General features: G+C 43.9%; 1 protein-coding gene across 5 annotated transcripts in view; it reads left to right on the forward strand.

Moving 5' to 3' along the window:
* The window catches only part of DCC (DCC netrin 1 receptor), a 1439988-nt gene that overhangs the window by 523281 nt on the left and 900053 nt on the right, over positions 1 to 16654 (forward strand). For all 5 annotated transcript variants that reach the window (XM_069626983.1, XM_069626984.1, XM_069626982.1 and 2 more), the window contains exon 2: positions 5747 to 6067. In XM_069626983.1, coding sequence (XP_069483084.1) covers positions 5747 to 6067 — 321 coding nt within the window. The remainder of the gene's footprint in view (positions 1 to 5746; positions 6068 to 16654) is intronic.

A 16654-nucleotide genomic window follows, 5' to 3' on the forward strand; every position in this document is an offset into this window, starting at 1 on the left:
CATTCATAGTAATAAGGGGCGGTGCCAACCTTTTCCAGGTTCTAGCTCTCACCCATTGGCCAGTTTCTAGATCATAAGAGGAGGTATGGGTCTAGAATTCCTAATGAACCTCAAAATTGCCCAATGAGATGGAGCGCCGTGAATCCTCCTGTGACCACACCATGGGCAATGCTCTCAGTGCAACTATTTCTCTCGTTACAGGAGAGCCGCGCAAGACAAACCCACCACCAGCTCGTCCCCTTCTCCTGCCTCTGCCGCACCCGCAAACACGGCACAGGCGCTCCAAACCCTCACTTTGCTCTCCCTCCACTCTTTACCTCACTGCTCTGCCCCGAGCTGCTTCAATCTTTGCCTACTTGCACATGGCAGATGTGGCCAGGCCTTGGCGGGAAATCCCCCAACCACTAGACTGGCACTGCATCCTTGGGCCGTACAAAGTCATTGGCGCATAAACCTAGGGTCTTTATCTTTTACTTATTTGCAAACATGTGAGTGTGTAGGCAGCACATCTTCACACAACTAAATCCTGCCCGACACAAACAACAATTTGATTTAAATTGTTTACTTGCACAGGTTGCCGTTTTGAAATTTGCTGGCTCAATCTTATAGGAATTTCAGAACACAACTCTGACAGATGGAGGTTATTTTCGTTGAGAAGTTTATAAGACGCATTCTTTCCAGATTACTCAAATATTATTTCATCAAAAATAATTATAGTACTCAAAATACATGAGTGGAAAATAGAGCTGTCACCATAGTTGTCCTTAAACAAATACAGCAATATTGCAGCTACAGTACATGCTGCTCTGTAGTGACAATGTTTTGCCAGGTTATTTCTGAGCAAATAAAAATAGCATTTTTCCGTTGACTGGAAAGTTAAGAAATGTCACAATGTTACTTGGGGGCTGGGGGCGTTAGGGGGAGCTGTAACATTGTATGTAAATATCTCCAGGTCTATGGAAAATGATCCGGTAGTTGCACATGCTCAGTCCCGGGATATCAACCAATAGAAACATGCATTCATTTGCTTCACGTTTTACTTGGTTACATACTTTCAGAATACTACAAAAAGTTGAATAATCAATTTTAATGTATGCTATGCTATGTGATTCTTTGTTAATGTAGTGCTGTGTACTTTAAGCATGGTTATTTCAGTGTGCATAGATAACAAAGTCGCGAATCACTAACTGAACAGAAAGCCTGCGGCCCATTTTTCTTTCCAAACCACCCCTCCCACAATGCAATCATATTCAAATCTGCATATCTTCCCGAACTTTAAGCGGTTCAAGAAATTGAGATTGGGCATGCAGGTGTGCCCAGGGCTGGTCATTGGGCCGGCTCCCGCCGGATCCCAGATCCGGCATCAGATGTGTAGCCGGATGTCAGGATCCAGGCATAGTCAGCTACCCCAAACCCCTGCTCTGCAGTGGGGAGGAAAAAGAAAAGACTATGCAAGCAAATTGTAACTACTTCTGGTGACTCCATACAATAGATCACAAGAGGAAGTCACAGTCCTCAGACAAGACCCGGCTTATTTATTTATTTATGCAATGTTTGTTGGATACATGGACCCGGATTATTTTATTATGCAGTGTTTGTCGGATGCTTGTACAAATAAATAAATATACAGGTATCTGACAAACATTGCATAAATAAATAACCCTATTAACATCACACAAGATGCAGCCACCCAACTGCTTTCAGAGGGGAGTTGCAGGAGCTGTGCTGGGTGTGTTTCAAGTAAAGGAAAACGTTGCATATGGCAAACAGAAATCACTGTGTTTGAATAGTACCCAAGGGGATTTTTTTTTTTTTTTTTAGATATAAAATGAAATGCAATTTGTGCATTTTAAAGAATACTTACTCAGCAACACTGGTCAAAACTATTATCCGCAGAGTGAAGTAACTCATCACCAGTGCCATGGAAGTGGTTTTAAGTGGAATTGATATATAGTTTGGAAAAGAAACAGCATGAAATAAATAGCACTGTAATAAACTGTATTTTGGACATTTCCTTTGATCGGAGGTCAACTGCCAGCTCTGCCACCCTTAATCTCACCTCCTCGGGCACCACCCCCCCCCAAACTCCGCCCCCACCCCAGCCCTTGTGGGATCCCCCACCATTTTCTTTCCATTTCGACCACTGGGTGTGCCTAATTACATGGAGGAGAAGCCTGCAGAAGCTCTTCAGCACTTGATGCAAATATTTCTGAGAATGATGAGTGTGGTGTGGACAAGTTTCTGTTTCTGTTTGAGAGCATATGTGTTTCACTTTATTTTCTAGGTTGTTTTTTTGGTACTTTTAAACAAAACATTATTTCATGTTGTGCTTTTTTACGGTCACAGGGAGAGACCAAAAACAAGCTAATGTTTGTGTTTATTTTTTTGTTGGAAATTTGACTTTCACCTCAACAATTTACTTTGCACTGAGGCTGCATGACTGAACATGAGCTCACATGCAAGCAGTTGTATTGAATTTATTTTCTACAACTTTGGAGAACAGTATGATATTTTGGGGTAGGGGAAACATTGTTGGCAGTGGAGGTCACAGTGATAGGTTGTTTGGCTGTGTGAGAAAACACACCACTTACTTGAGAACACTGGGTTGTAGGATGTAGGGGGAATCTGCACTGGGCCAGCTGTTATGAATGGGTGTACTCGCCCATCACTCAGCAGCATTTACAGTGAACTCCAAACCTGGAGGCGTGTCGGCCCCAGAGCAAATTAGTGCGTCTGCCAGTGCCATCAGTGCCCTGGCTCACCTTCCTGCAGATAAAACTTGAATCACAAAGGAAACAGGAAGTTGCTGGTTCTTTATAAAGGTTTCTGAACATGTCTTCTGCCTACAAACACAGCCAAACACTTGCAAGAATACTCTAAAACAATATCACTATGACTATTTTGGCCAAATCCTTGTGCGATGCCCACATGCTTGCTTCTCGATCTGCCTGCATGCCCCACTTTTGAGTGTTTATTATTCTTTACTTTACATTAATACAATAGTACATGAATTGGAAAAGTTGCAGTGCTCATGATCCTCTAAATACCCTATGGAATGACTTTCCTCGAAAATCGAAACAGAACAGAGGTTGTAGGTAAGAAAGATATATCCAAACTAATTTTTAATTTAACTTATTTCAACAATACTTATCATGCTTTTTTCAAGCTGGTATAGAGTGGTTCTCCCATGCTATGTCCAATGGATGAATGTGGTAGGGTAGGTTCATCCTATACTCTTTCCCGGGAGGATAGCTCAGCGGCAACGTGCTCACCTTGGAAGCAAGACGACACGAAGCAACACAGGTTCAATCCCTGGGTCCACGCTTAGAAACCTCTGGGTATTAAGCTTGTTATAAATAACCTATCATATCATATATCATCATGTACCCAGCAATAATAGGATTACAAAGGTAATCCTGCTTCACCTGGGCAGGTGGAAAAACCAATCCTTCAGCAGTCATCATGCCTACCACCAAGCTATATACGCCGAGCATGTACATAATGTGTGTGAAGAAAGACTGTGAATGAATGAAAGATTTCAATATAGGAAACCTCTGGGGAACAATCTACCCTGGAGGATCTTCCTTGGCAGATGAACGCCTACACGGAGGGATCACACTACAAGGGTTTTCAGTTTTTCTTTTACTGACGTCAAGATAGTTGCCATCATGTCAGATGATGACAGGGAGCATGTTGCATGGTGAAGGGACTTGGACTGATCAGCATCTTCATCCTTCGGGCATAGGTGATAGGTGGGAAGGAGATGTTTCACCAGGTGCATTTAATGCCCATACTGGATGCAATGGATTTCGAATATTAAGCATTTGTAGGTCATGTGTGGTGTTTTTTTACATGCCTATACATTTTGACAAGGCTACATTGAAACAGTAATTTGTTTGGTCTCCGAAGAGTAGGAAAATTTGCCAAACAAACCCTTGTCATCTATTCAATGCAATTTTCACCTGGAGGTTGTGTGTGGCCGCCCATAGAAAGGAAGTGCGTGGTCAGAGTGTGTTTGTGCACCAACCTGTGAGCCCAAAACTTCTAAAGTTTTCAGGAAACAGGGAAGTGACTCCTGGAAAACTTAAAGTTATGAAAAGCTTGAATCTGATTTACATGTTTTTGGGGAGGGGAGGTGTTCATCAAAATCCATCACCCTAAGGATGAGCACAAAACAAATGCCACCCCATACCACTCCAGGTATCTAAAAAGACTTAGAGTCTGGTCTCTGGATTTAAGCGCATTATTAAGACTTTGTTATTTAATCAATTGTTTGCACCAGGAGGGTCCTCTGCTCTGTTACGCATAGGATAGTGGGTGAGGTAGTGTTCCACTGGGTGGGAACTGTATTTACTGACAGGCAGTAAACTCAACTCACTTATGTGCCATGAGTCTGAATGCTTTGGTAACCCCGGGGAATGATAGGTTTCGGTTTTTAGGGCCTGCTATTGGCTTTACATCATAATGATGTGTGATAGTTGAGAGCTGTCTGAATCTAAGGAAACGAGGAGGATGTGATGGTTGCCCTTGAGGTGGCATGGAAGTAAATGATATAGTTCCCGTTAGAAGCATGCTCATCACTTCACTGAAGGCCTTACTGGGAGTTTCACTGCCAGGGTGCATGTCTGAATGAATGCGATGGGATGGAGATGTAGAAAGGAAACCAGAGGGTGGAGTGACATGTCTGCTTCCACTGTGCAGCCCAGACTCACCTCAGCTTCCTCGGCTGCGGCTAAGTCTTCCCATTGTTTGGTGCCATGCTCGATGGAGGACATGAAATGCTGGATGAAACTGACGTTTCTGTACCCACAAAACCTTCACAGTCGCTGTCATTCGATATATCACCTACCTTTGCAATGTCACTATGTGGCAACATGCGCTCTGTCGACTAGTTGTGTACTTTAAAAGGCTCTCTGCAGCCTATTCTGTAACAACAGTATTTACTTATGTCCAAGTGAGCCAGTTCATGCGCTTACAATGCAAGAGCGTATTTGCATGGGGGAGATACTAATACAAATGCGTTCCCCCTTGTTAAAAGTGTGTTAGCTCCCTCGGCCACCGACATTTGCCCAGCTATAAGACCATTTTTTGTCTGTGGTGTGTCATCCCTAAACAGAGACTGCACGTCTTGTAATCTACCACTCCTTGCAGAGTGGTGTGCAGAACAGAGTATCAGCATACAACCTACACCAATACTGCAAGCTCAAACACACACAGCCCATCTCTTCAGGTGTGCTCATTTTCCCTGTATGAACATAAGTTTTGTTGTTGATAAATGTCATTGAACTCCTACACATGTTCTAACACTTATAAAAAAAGAACACATTTCCTTACCCACAACGCTGTTCTTAGGCTTTTTGTCACATTAGATGAATACTTCAGCTGTATAATGATAATGGCGCGTAGGTGAGAAAAACAGGATGCTAATTTGTTACTGCTGATAATCTGGTTTCCTTGTGTGAGTGATGTTAACTTCTATCGTCATGTTAATTTCCTTTTGTTGGCGTCATTTCATTGTTCACATATTTCTTCGCGAAAGGCCCAAGGTATCCAGCAATGTTAGTGTTAGTGGCAATGCTTTGTTTTAAATCCCACCACTTGTCAGACTGTTGGCACAGCCCCTGAGGTGTCTTCTGTGATTAAGTATTAATGCCTCACGGTTTAAGAGGGAATGCAGTGGCATTTGCTAAGCGCCTTCCTGCAGCTACACCTATAAACAACTCTCGCTTTGGCATTTCCGTTTCAGGTTCACAGGTGAAGAGTTTTGTAGAGTTGCGCTTCCTGTCGGAGCCTTCAGATGCGATCACCATGCGGGGGAGTAACGTGCTTCTGAACTGCACGGCGGAGTCGGATCAAGGAAATCTGGCCATCAAGTGGAGGAAGGATGGGGTGTTCCTGAACCTGGCTGTGGATGAGAGGCGGCAGCTCCTGCCTAATGGCTCCCTCCTGATACAAAACATCATGCACTCCAGACATCACCGGCCGGACGAGGGCCTCTACCAGTGTGAGGCTTCTTTAGACGGAACCGGCTCAATCATTAGTCGGACGGCGAAGGTCACTGTAGCAGGTATGTCGAATTATCTCCATTAATTGGCATGATGACCATGTCTTCATTTTATGAATTGTTTGTTAGCTAACTATAAACATGATCTCACATATCCTAATGCTTAAAATATGTAGGTCATATTTCAATAAGGGCAGTCACAACTTGAGTAACACATTTGACACAGATTTGAATGTATTACTCAATATAAGCTACAGGGGTGTTGCTAGGTCTGGAAAAGATCCGGGGCTATGCTAATTTTGGGACGGTCATGACTAGGGGCTGGAGAACCTTTTTGGTTGTAACCCCTAGACCCAGGGCTATACTCCCCTCAGCCCCCCATCCCAGCAATGCCTCTGATAAGCTACATGTTTGTTAGAGTGGCTGTATCTAGTCACTGTGACAAGCTTTTGGAAAACAGGAAGCTTCCATACTTCATTATTTTCCATCCTTGAGGACCATATACTATTGACTCCTATACCAAATTAATTTGTTAACAATACCTTCATTACAAAAGGCATCGGAGGTGGTGCAGGAGATCAGGGAAAGCATAGAATCCTATTCAGAGAGCACAGTGTGGCTGACCAGTCAACACCTGTCCGGCCGAGTCAATATTTAGAAGATGGAGTCAAGACTGGACATACATTCACATGTAAGTTTTTTTAGCTGTGCTGGCTATCGCACGGTGTTGCATATATTGTGCAGAGCGTACCCCCGTGAGCGCAGTGATGATCAGTTACCATTAGTCAACCTAATATTGACGTGGCCCAGTCAAGACTAAATTGTGTTAAAAGGTGAATGCACTTTGAGAACAAATGTGAGATGGGCTGTTACAAACCCAATGACAAATGTGCACTATTGCTCGACCACTTGGTTGTCATCCAACCACAAATGTCAGCAAATGTTGAAATTCTGGCCCCCTTAAAAGTGAGAAGCTCTCGTGATACCCCAAGAACTGGTCACACACTGCTGTATCAAAATCCATGTCAGATCCGGATTACAGGTTCCATGTTGACCTGTACGTGTTGGTGGCATGTGTATTAGGGTGTAGTAGGTGCCTGAGTCACTGGTGCCTGTTATCAGGTGTCTAAATGTGTTGAGGTTGATGAATGGTGACAGTGCACAGCAATGTGTGCCCTGGAAGCAGAAAGTTCATGAGATTTTCCTTTCATAGAGCTCACAAAACAAACAGAATTGCCTTCGTCTGCTTAAGCAATGGCTGTTAGTTAGCCGACCTGAAGTTTGGCATAGATATTTACAGTTTTAAATTTTAGAAAAGTAATGTTCAGGATTGACCTTTTAGCATCTTTCAAACTACTATGTCAGTTTTTACTTACAAGCCTGGAATTGTGTCATGAGACTAGGAAATGCAAAAAAAGAGATTTGGGGTTCATAACCATTCAATGTGACTGTACTTTCGGTTAGATTTGACATGGGAAACATAGTCATATAAAACACTCCAGTGACTCTTAAAATTCTACCTGCAAATGTTAGTGTGATATATTTGTTTAAACCTTTGTATAGGGTTTTTCTTGAAAGTATTGTTTATTTTAATGCGTTGCTTCTGGCAAACATGGACACTGTGCCTATGCCCGTGGAACAGATTAGAATGAACGGCATGCTTGATGGCATTCTCAGGTAGCAGCAAAGCCGTAGGCATGTAATGTATGTGTTGCGAAGTCATCAAAGGGCACTGGCATGTATTTAAACAGTGTTTATTTAGGTTAATAAGGGAAAAGACCCCCAGCAACAACAAGGGCTCCTTACAGTGACACAGACAAGATTAACTGGCAAAGTTAGAACACTGAGGTACATTGCAGCCTGTATGACCTCATCGGAACTGGAGGGGCATAACATTCCATGCCATCCAGCTTCACTGTGCTAGGCTGCACTATTGGCAATAACATCATAACACTATGTTATGCTGTAGTTTCATTTTAAATGTGCTTTCCATGTTTGAAGCCAGCTGTGGTGTATCCATTCGTCAGTACAATGACGTAGCGCACATTTGACCTGCATGTTTCATTCAGTTTGTCGGCCACATGGGGCTTTGTATCTTGGTGAATTAGGCCCGGATGGCCAGCCATTTAACACTAAAAAGACTGGATTTTTTGACTTGCACATTTTACGGAAACCCATCAGGTCAAATCTTGATGGCCTATCCCATTCTTTGGAGTTCCACCATGGCAAGCAATGCCGCGCTTATTAGGCTCCTGAAACGCTTACAGTCTTTAAGCCCAGCAAATGTGTTCTTCTCATCTGTCCTGTCCGTTGCTCTATATGAGTGGTCAAGGTTCTCGGTTAATCAGAATTGCTCAGAGACCTTTACAGCCATAAAAACAGGCTTCAATCTGCTGCTCCTTTAGTGGCCGGAGTCCGCAAACAAGCCTGTTTCTCACTGATAATGGCTTCCCTCAAACGGCTGCTGTCTGAGGTCAGGATTCCATAGACACTCGACTGCGAGGTATCGCAGGCTTCCCCAGATATGCCTTTCTTGTTCATTTTGTCATTAATATCTTATCAGAATCTTTAAAGATCTTACATTATTCCTACTTCGAACCTAGACGATTTTTTTTAAGAATGTCGGAGTCATATAAGTCCTATCACACAACAAAGTCTCAGGTCAGTTTATACATCATTTAATATTTTCACCAAATGTCACCCTAGTCTATCTTGCCTTTCAACTACACTAAACTAAACCCATATGTGTTTCTCTGCCTAGGTAGCGCTGGTTGCTCCGCTTATCTAGGGTCAGGGGATAGTAAAGAGAAACCTTGCCCTATCACTAAAATTCTATACACATTGTGAAATGGTTGTTAAGGTTTTTCTTAAAGGCACATGCCATGACCATTAAGGCATGTGTCGCCTGCCTTACAAATGAAAATGTGTTTTTTATTCAGCTTCTTTGTTTGGCAGATGTTTGAAACAAATTACTTTACATAAAAGTACTGTCAGTTCGTGTGTTTATATTTAGAGATACACGAGACTGAACCCATATACTGTCAGGAAAATTGCTGACAGATTTTTATCCTTCAAACATACAACCCCATATATCACAGAGAGAGTTCCTTTATTATGGGCTCTCTCTGAGTTATATTCATAACAAATGCAGTCTGTGTCCTTCCTGTGATTCTTGAAAGGATCTACTTCCGATCTTTCGCCATTTCAATGGTCACTTTTTTTAAAAAAAGGTTGGGTTAAGCCTACCAGTTTCAGGTGTGAATGAGCCACTTTTTTCAGGGCCATCTACAGCATAATTCTGTAAGCTGTTTATAATTGGTTCCATGCAGAACATGCATTTTCCATGTGGTACCCTACCTGGAGAGGAGAGATAATAGGGTATGGGGTCTAGAGAGAGATACATGACTCAGTTTGGTGTCACTATCAGTGTCTCTTTACTTCTCAAAACACTTCAGTGTGCACAAGAAGAAGGAGTTAATGTTGCTTACCCTCCTCATATGGGTTTTAATCCCTTGATCCTTAGAAGGAGCGGTTCAGATCTGTTTTTCGTCTTTCTGGAATGCCACAGTAACAGGCATTCCATAGTACCTAGAAAGTTCATAAATTGATGATGAACTACTAGGCTGTTTACGGCAAGAATGTACAAAATTATTCTTTTATGTAATGCAATTTGTTTTAAACATCTGCCATACAGAGATGATTCACAAAGTGTTTTTCAATGACACTGTGTGAATCAGGCCCCATGTCTCTTGGTGCTTGAATGGTAGTGCACACAGTGGGAATGACCAAGGGCCTGATTCACAGCGTGTTTTTCAATGAGACTTTGTGAATCAGGCCCATTGTCTCTTGATGCTTGAATGGAGGTGCACACAGTGGGAATGACCGAGGGCCTGATTCACAAAATGTTTTTCAATGAGACTTTGTGAATCGGGACAATCATCTCATGATTCTTGAACGACATGCACATAGTGGCAATGACTGTGTCTGCAATATTTACCTAAGAGCCATTACTCAAAGAGAAAGAGGCTGGCAGATGCCCAGTAAGACCAGGATCAAAACGAGCAACATTAATCCATGCAAACAAACAAACAAAACATGCAAAAACCAATACCAAAAACTTATTGGGAACGATTCATGGAATAATTGCCACTGCCATTTACACTGCTGAAAAGTGACTTTGCACTGCCAATATAAACCCTTATCCATGGGACCATGCACAGTCCGTGAAAAGTCATTTTGTACTGCAAAAATGACTATGCGCTGACTTTTCCCCGACTTTGCACTGCAAAATTACACTTTGCACGGTTCCATGAATCAGGGTTTTTGTCAGCAGTGCAAAGCCACTTTTCAGCAGTGCAAATATTCCATGAATCGGGCCCATTGTCTCTTTTAAAATAATCAGCATAAGAACAAAGACAGAGCTGGAGTCTCAGTAGTGTATATTTCTACACCAGGAAGGCAAATGGGTTCTTTGGGAAGGCCTCGTCATTCCTATCTGGGTCAAGCAGATGCATGTACTGTGGAAGCCAAAAACTGACATGCGCTAGAATTCTTGCGCGCCACCGCCTTGGAAAGTGATGTGTGAATATCCCAGGACAAATTCCAGATTCATTATATCAAGTTGAATCAAGCCGTCTGTGGTCAGCCATTTCAAACATAGGCTTCTCATCAAAACGGAAGACCCGTGAATAATCGTTCCAGCTGAGTAACCGCGTCACAATGCCGGCTTATCTCGAAATGTTCTGCTGCACATGTGGCATCGGTTCCTATTTCCAAGAAAATTGAATTATGTGTGCTCTGTGTTTCTATTGCAAGCTGAGGAGGTGTCATCCTTGCTCCATATTAGAGCCCTGTGGCCCGGGCTTTAATATTCCACACGGGCACTCGGGGATGATTCAGTCACTGAGTTACAATCTAATCTCCCATTTTATCACTTCAAGGCTCTGGGATTCTTCGCAGCATTTGAAACACCTGCTGCAGCGTGTCCTCCAGCCACGCAGCCCGGAGCACTGTTTGTTTCAAGAGGTTGGTGGTTTGCAATGCTTGAGAAGCACACACAAATATGTACTTCAAGTAATAAAGATTCCAATGGCGACATATGTCTTATATATGTTGTCATCTGCACTGAGAGCACAGTGACGCACACACATTCAGGGATTCAGGGATCACTCTGTAAAGATCAGGGTGGGCAGTGGATTTTGGTGGTCTCACTTGGGGCTCCAGAATTCCTTTAAAATCTCCAGAGAGATCCGGTTGTCTGACACGCCTGAAGAAGCAATTGAAAAAACATGGATTGGTGGACGAATACAGAAATGCATTTTTCATGTTCTAGTTTGGGTGACTCACTCTGCAAATAGTATGTATTTTAAAGGTAGCGAGAAAACAATCAAACATTTCTAGAGTGGGCACACCAGGACATTGCGCCCCCCAAATTTCAGAAGCATATTTTTTTAAGCCAGTGCCTGCACTGCTAGAACATGGATATTCTATGGGGCTGATTCACGCACGCGTTGTTTAATGATGCACTCCCATGCTCCAACGCTCTGCCAATCAGACCATAGTGTTTGTAACTTTTATTCTGTGCCTATCCTTGCAAGTGTGAGTATTTACTCCGTTTCTGGTGGCTCAAGCAAGACCTAGAAAATATATTTTTTCTAGGACCCACACAGTAAACGGTATTTTACTATTTCTATCGCAAGCCGGGCAGATGCCCCTAGCCGGTGCTAGAAATGAATAAAGGACAGATGTACCTTTTCTAAAAAAAAGTGTTGGGAGAAATAAAATCATGTTCCACTGCCAAGAGCAGGCAAAAGAATGGCACGGCCTGATTCTGATATAGATGTAAGAGACAAATTCTGGATTCTGGCAGAAGTTTAATCAAGCACTTCCCAGATTACACACATGAACATAATTTAGTGGAAGGATTCAATAATGAAGGCCATGGCCAGTGGCTCCTTAATGTGATCAAATATACGGTAGGCATGGCCAAAGGCCATGGCTACTGTCGGGTTTACTGTTGGAAAATATATAGTCTGCTCAACGACAGATGTGGCCCCTGACCATGACCAAAAGCCATGGCTAGTGATCCCTTAATTTGTTAAAAAATACAAGGGGCACGGCCGAAGGCCTTGGGCACTGGCCAAAGCCGTTCAGTGTAGAAATACAAGGGGCACGGCCGAAGGCCGTGGGCACTGGCCATAGCCGGTCATTGTAGAAATACAAGGGGCATGGCCGAAGGCCTTGGGCACTGGCCGTAGCCGGTCAGTATAGAAATACAAGGGGCATGGCCGAAGGCCTTGGGCACTGGCCATAGCCGGTCAGTGTAGAAATACAAGGGGCACGGCCGGAGGCCTTGGGCACTGGCCATAGCCGGTCAGTGTAGAAATCTAATTGGAGATTCCATCAGGGATGCCTTAGCCTTAGATGATGTAATAAGTGATGTCAGCAGGCATGTCATCTAACCAAAAAGATCAAAATCTCTGCACACGTAACTCATATAAAAATCCACACAACCATCTCTGCACAGCAAGCCGCACGCACTTCACCACACCACAAAAACAAACAATCAGCACATAAGCTGCACCAACAGCACACGAGCACTGACATAGATCCGATACTCGCACCACAGCTCAGCGCACAGTGTCAACCGAACTGAAGCTTCCAACAGGACATCACTTCTCTCACTTCTACTCCCTCTTCACCTTACTAACCCAACCCGTCTTCTCATTTACAGATCAGCCTGAGTGCCTGGGGACCAACTCCGTTGGTGACAGTGCGTGGTACTATTATCTTTAACATTTAATATTTAGCATCAATTTAAAATGTAACATCTGTGTTGTCATCATTGTGGACATAGGCTGCTCAAAAGGGGACACACAGAAAAAGTGGCTTTAGCTGAATTTCAGGGGTTTTGTTGCTTTAAGTTCTCACCTTAATGTCCCTGCAACAAAAGTTCTTTCCTTGAATTTCAAGTTTTTGTTGATTCCTTAGAGTATTTCGGCCATTCCACTGAATATTTTAGGACACTACCAGACCACAAGCTATGGCCATCGCCCACTGACCATTTTAAAACAATACCATACCACTAGCCATGGCTTTCGCCCATGGCCAGAGGGCACGGCTTGAACCGTGCCCACTGTGTGAGGAATTCAACCATCCACATGGGGAATGTGCGCTCGCCTGGGCTTTTTGATTTTTTAAAAATGAAAATGGCTGATGGGAGATCAACCTCTGAAAATGTGTGAGGGCCTTCCACACACATTTTCCCTTCTCAACGCATGAAACTTATTGTCATGTGTAATCTGGGAGAAAACAGCCTACAAGAGCTGTCCCCCCTGTCATGTTCAGCTGGAATGTGACAGCCACGGGGTACATCAAAGCATATCAATAATTGGAAAGGCACACCTTCCTCCGCCTATGGGCAGCCTAATTAAAATATCAAGGCCCCATGGATCTGCCTCCCTATTGTTTTGTTTGGGTGATAGCAGTCCATACTAATGAGGAATAATTAAGACAAGCGTGTGAAAGGGCTTGGTTGCTTGGCAGACAACAGGAAGGCGGGGCTAACACCTTTTTGATATGCAATGTGTCAACTTGAAGCTAGTTCCCACCCCTCTGTATGAAGGATACTGAATGCCATGTCTGGGTCCACTAGTACTGTAGGCAACCCTGCAGAGTGGACCCCTTTCGGAGGGTGAAGTATGTGATTTAACGGAGAAAGGAAGACTGCTCTCATCACAAACTTCAAGGGAGACCTACACTTTGATCAAGAGCCACAGAGGGCTCAGTTTACCAGAGAGACACTTTTATCTACAACAGACAGGAAGATGGGTGGGGCTCAGGAGTATATGTTGTCACCCCTTATCTTTCCTGTTGCAGAGCACTTGGGTTCTGACCTCACTCATAACAGAATATTTTTGGTGGGGACCCAGGAATGGTTCATTAAGGTAGGCCTACCCTGCATCTATGAGCGTGGCCCATTTGGCTTTAAAATATTTCTGAACCCCTCACTTATTAGTTCACCTGAAGGCTTCACCAAAAGCTGGAAAGAAGAACCCAGCATTGAACCCTGGCTGAAGGTACAGTCTACCTTACATCTTCTGCTTGTGAAGGAACATCAGGACTTTCAAGAGGGAAGCAAGATCACTCCCCTAAACATCTCCCAGGGAACAGAGGGAGATACCAGACTCAGAGGACCGATCCAGCTGCTCCAGAAATGGTACCCAACCATCACAAAGCATGCCTTGCTAGGTTCTGCCAGCCAACTTGCTAGGTGGGAAGTGCCAGAGAGACTCTGAACAAAGGACATGGCCATTGCTTGCAAACACTCTCCTCAGCATTGGGCCGTCCGCCTTGAAAAGACGCCACTGGCCCTGTGAAAAAGCTAGGAGGAGTGTCACTCAAGTATGAACCAGTGTTCATCTTTTAAGGACATTTTTGAGTCAGAAAGCCCTCCAAACGTGACCGGCTGCACCACTGACCACTGACCACAAGCCATCCAAGAAGCCTTGACCAGAATTTGAGATACACCATCCAGCACAGAGACACCGATTCTTGACCCAGCACCGCTGTGTAAGCCAGCCTGAAGCCAATCCGTCCAGCCTCGCTTGCCAAACTGCCTGCCGCCTGATACTCACAGCTATCTCCAATCTTGAACTCTGGTGCAGAATCTGGAAAAGCGTCCTGGAACCGACTCGATGCTGTCGAGCATCAAGAACATCTCAAGCACCAGATACATTGTGGTTCTGTCCCACTGGTCATTCTCCGTAGACTCCTGGTGACATTTATGACCCCTTGCTCCCTTGATGCTGAAACCAAATAACCTTGAACAGCTAAGTCTGATTGCTTAACCGATTACCCTCCTGTCAGTATCCAGAGTGCTTCCCTTTCCATCTTGAAACTGTCGGTCCTCTGTGTCCCTTTACATGGTGGGTTGTGTTTTGCTGTGTGCTACAACTGTCTGTTATAATAATAAAGTAGATATTTGTATACAACCTTGACTGGACAGTCCCTTTTATTATTGGGTAATAATTGTATTTTTGCTGTGTTGCAACTAACCAACGATCCATGACCTTGCAGAGATAAGCCTGTCCGTTTCAGCCACATTACCAAAATTGGACACATAGGTTAATAATTGACTTGTGTTCCAATCTGTTTGGATAGCTTCTGGTGTACTAGAGGTGGGGGACTGATTGATGGTTTAGAATCTGATATTCATTCCTGGACCACTGGTGCCACGGAAGTTGATTTGTCACACACTGTCCATTTTAGACCACTACCAGATCACTGGTCACAGCCTTTAGCCATGTCCACTGTCCACTTTAAAACACTTCCAGACCACTAGCCATTGCCTTCAACCATGGCCCGCGGGCACGCCCTTTGGCCATGCCGACTGTCCCTTTTAAAACACTACAAGACCACTAGCTATGGTCATCAGTCATGGCCAGTGGGCACAGCATTCAGAGTGCCCACTGTCCATTTTAAAACACTGCCAGACCACTTGCCATGGCCAGTGGACACTGCCTTCGGCCGGGCCCACTCTATATCTTAAAATAAATGCAACCCATAGCTTTAAGACGTTCATCAATCACAGACTGAATTTGACCTCTTTTGATATTGTTATGTATAAAATATTGCAGGCTTTGAGTACTCAACAATTTTCTAGGCAGTGTACAGTGGTGAGAAAATAGTACATAGGTGCCCCTCTGTGAGAACAAACATGATCCATTGACCAGTTCTTTGGGAAGGTACCCACTTTAGAGTCCGCAACCACACTTTAGCTCACTGTACCTTTCACAGATGGGAAATATACATTTGCATTAGAGTCTCTGTTCTACCCACATGGGCAGTCCAGCACCAAATTGCTATGGCAATTTCCTTCGGAATAAGTGTACCAACAGCAACTCCATACACGTGTTTCAGCCTTGTTGGGCCTCATCAGTGAGGTGGAGCTGCGTCTCTTTGAGCACAGTGAGCATAGGATCCACGTCTGGATGACCCTAGGAAACTTAGTGTCCCTTAAATAATCAAATAAATAGTCCATAGGTGCCCCTCTGTGAGAACAAACATGGGCCATTGACTTGTGCTATGGGAAGGTACCCACTCGAGAGTAGGCAGCCACACTTTAGCTCACTGTACCTTTCACAGATGGGAAATATCCATTTGCATATCAGTCTTTGTCCCACCCATATGGGCAGTCCACCACCAAAATGCTATGGAAATTCCCTTCTGAACAAAAGTACCAACAGCACGTATTATACACGTGTTTCAGACTTGTTGGGCATCATCAGTGAGGTGGAGCTGTGCCTCTCTGAGCACAGTGAGCAAGGATTCCACATCTGGATAACCCTAGGAAACTTAGGGTGACTGAACCTAAGTCCCTTGAACAATCAAAAAATAGTCCCTAGGTGTCCCCACTGTGGGCGGGACAAAGACTGATATGCAAATAGTTATTTTCCATCTGTGAAAGGTACAGTGAGTTAAAGTGTGGCTGCGGACTCTTGAGTCGGTACTTTCCCAAAGAACAGGTTCATTCTTGCAGAGGGGCGCCTATGGACTATTTTTTGAATGCACAGTGAGATTACATGATTTGCCAAGGATCAAGCAGCGTGTTACAAGCCCCTTGTTTTATGGCTGATTTCTTCATGACTG

This window comes from Ambystoma mexicanum, chromosome 6p, assembly GCF_040938575.1.
Source record: "Ambystoma mexicanum isolate Mex_15411 chromosome 6p, UKY_AmexF1_1, whole genome shotgun sequence".
NCBI classification, from domain to species: domain Eukaryota; kingdom Metazoa; phylum Chordata; class Amphibia; order Caudata; family Ambystomatidae; genus Ambystoma; species Ambystoma mexicanum.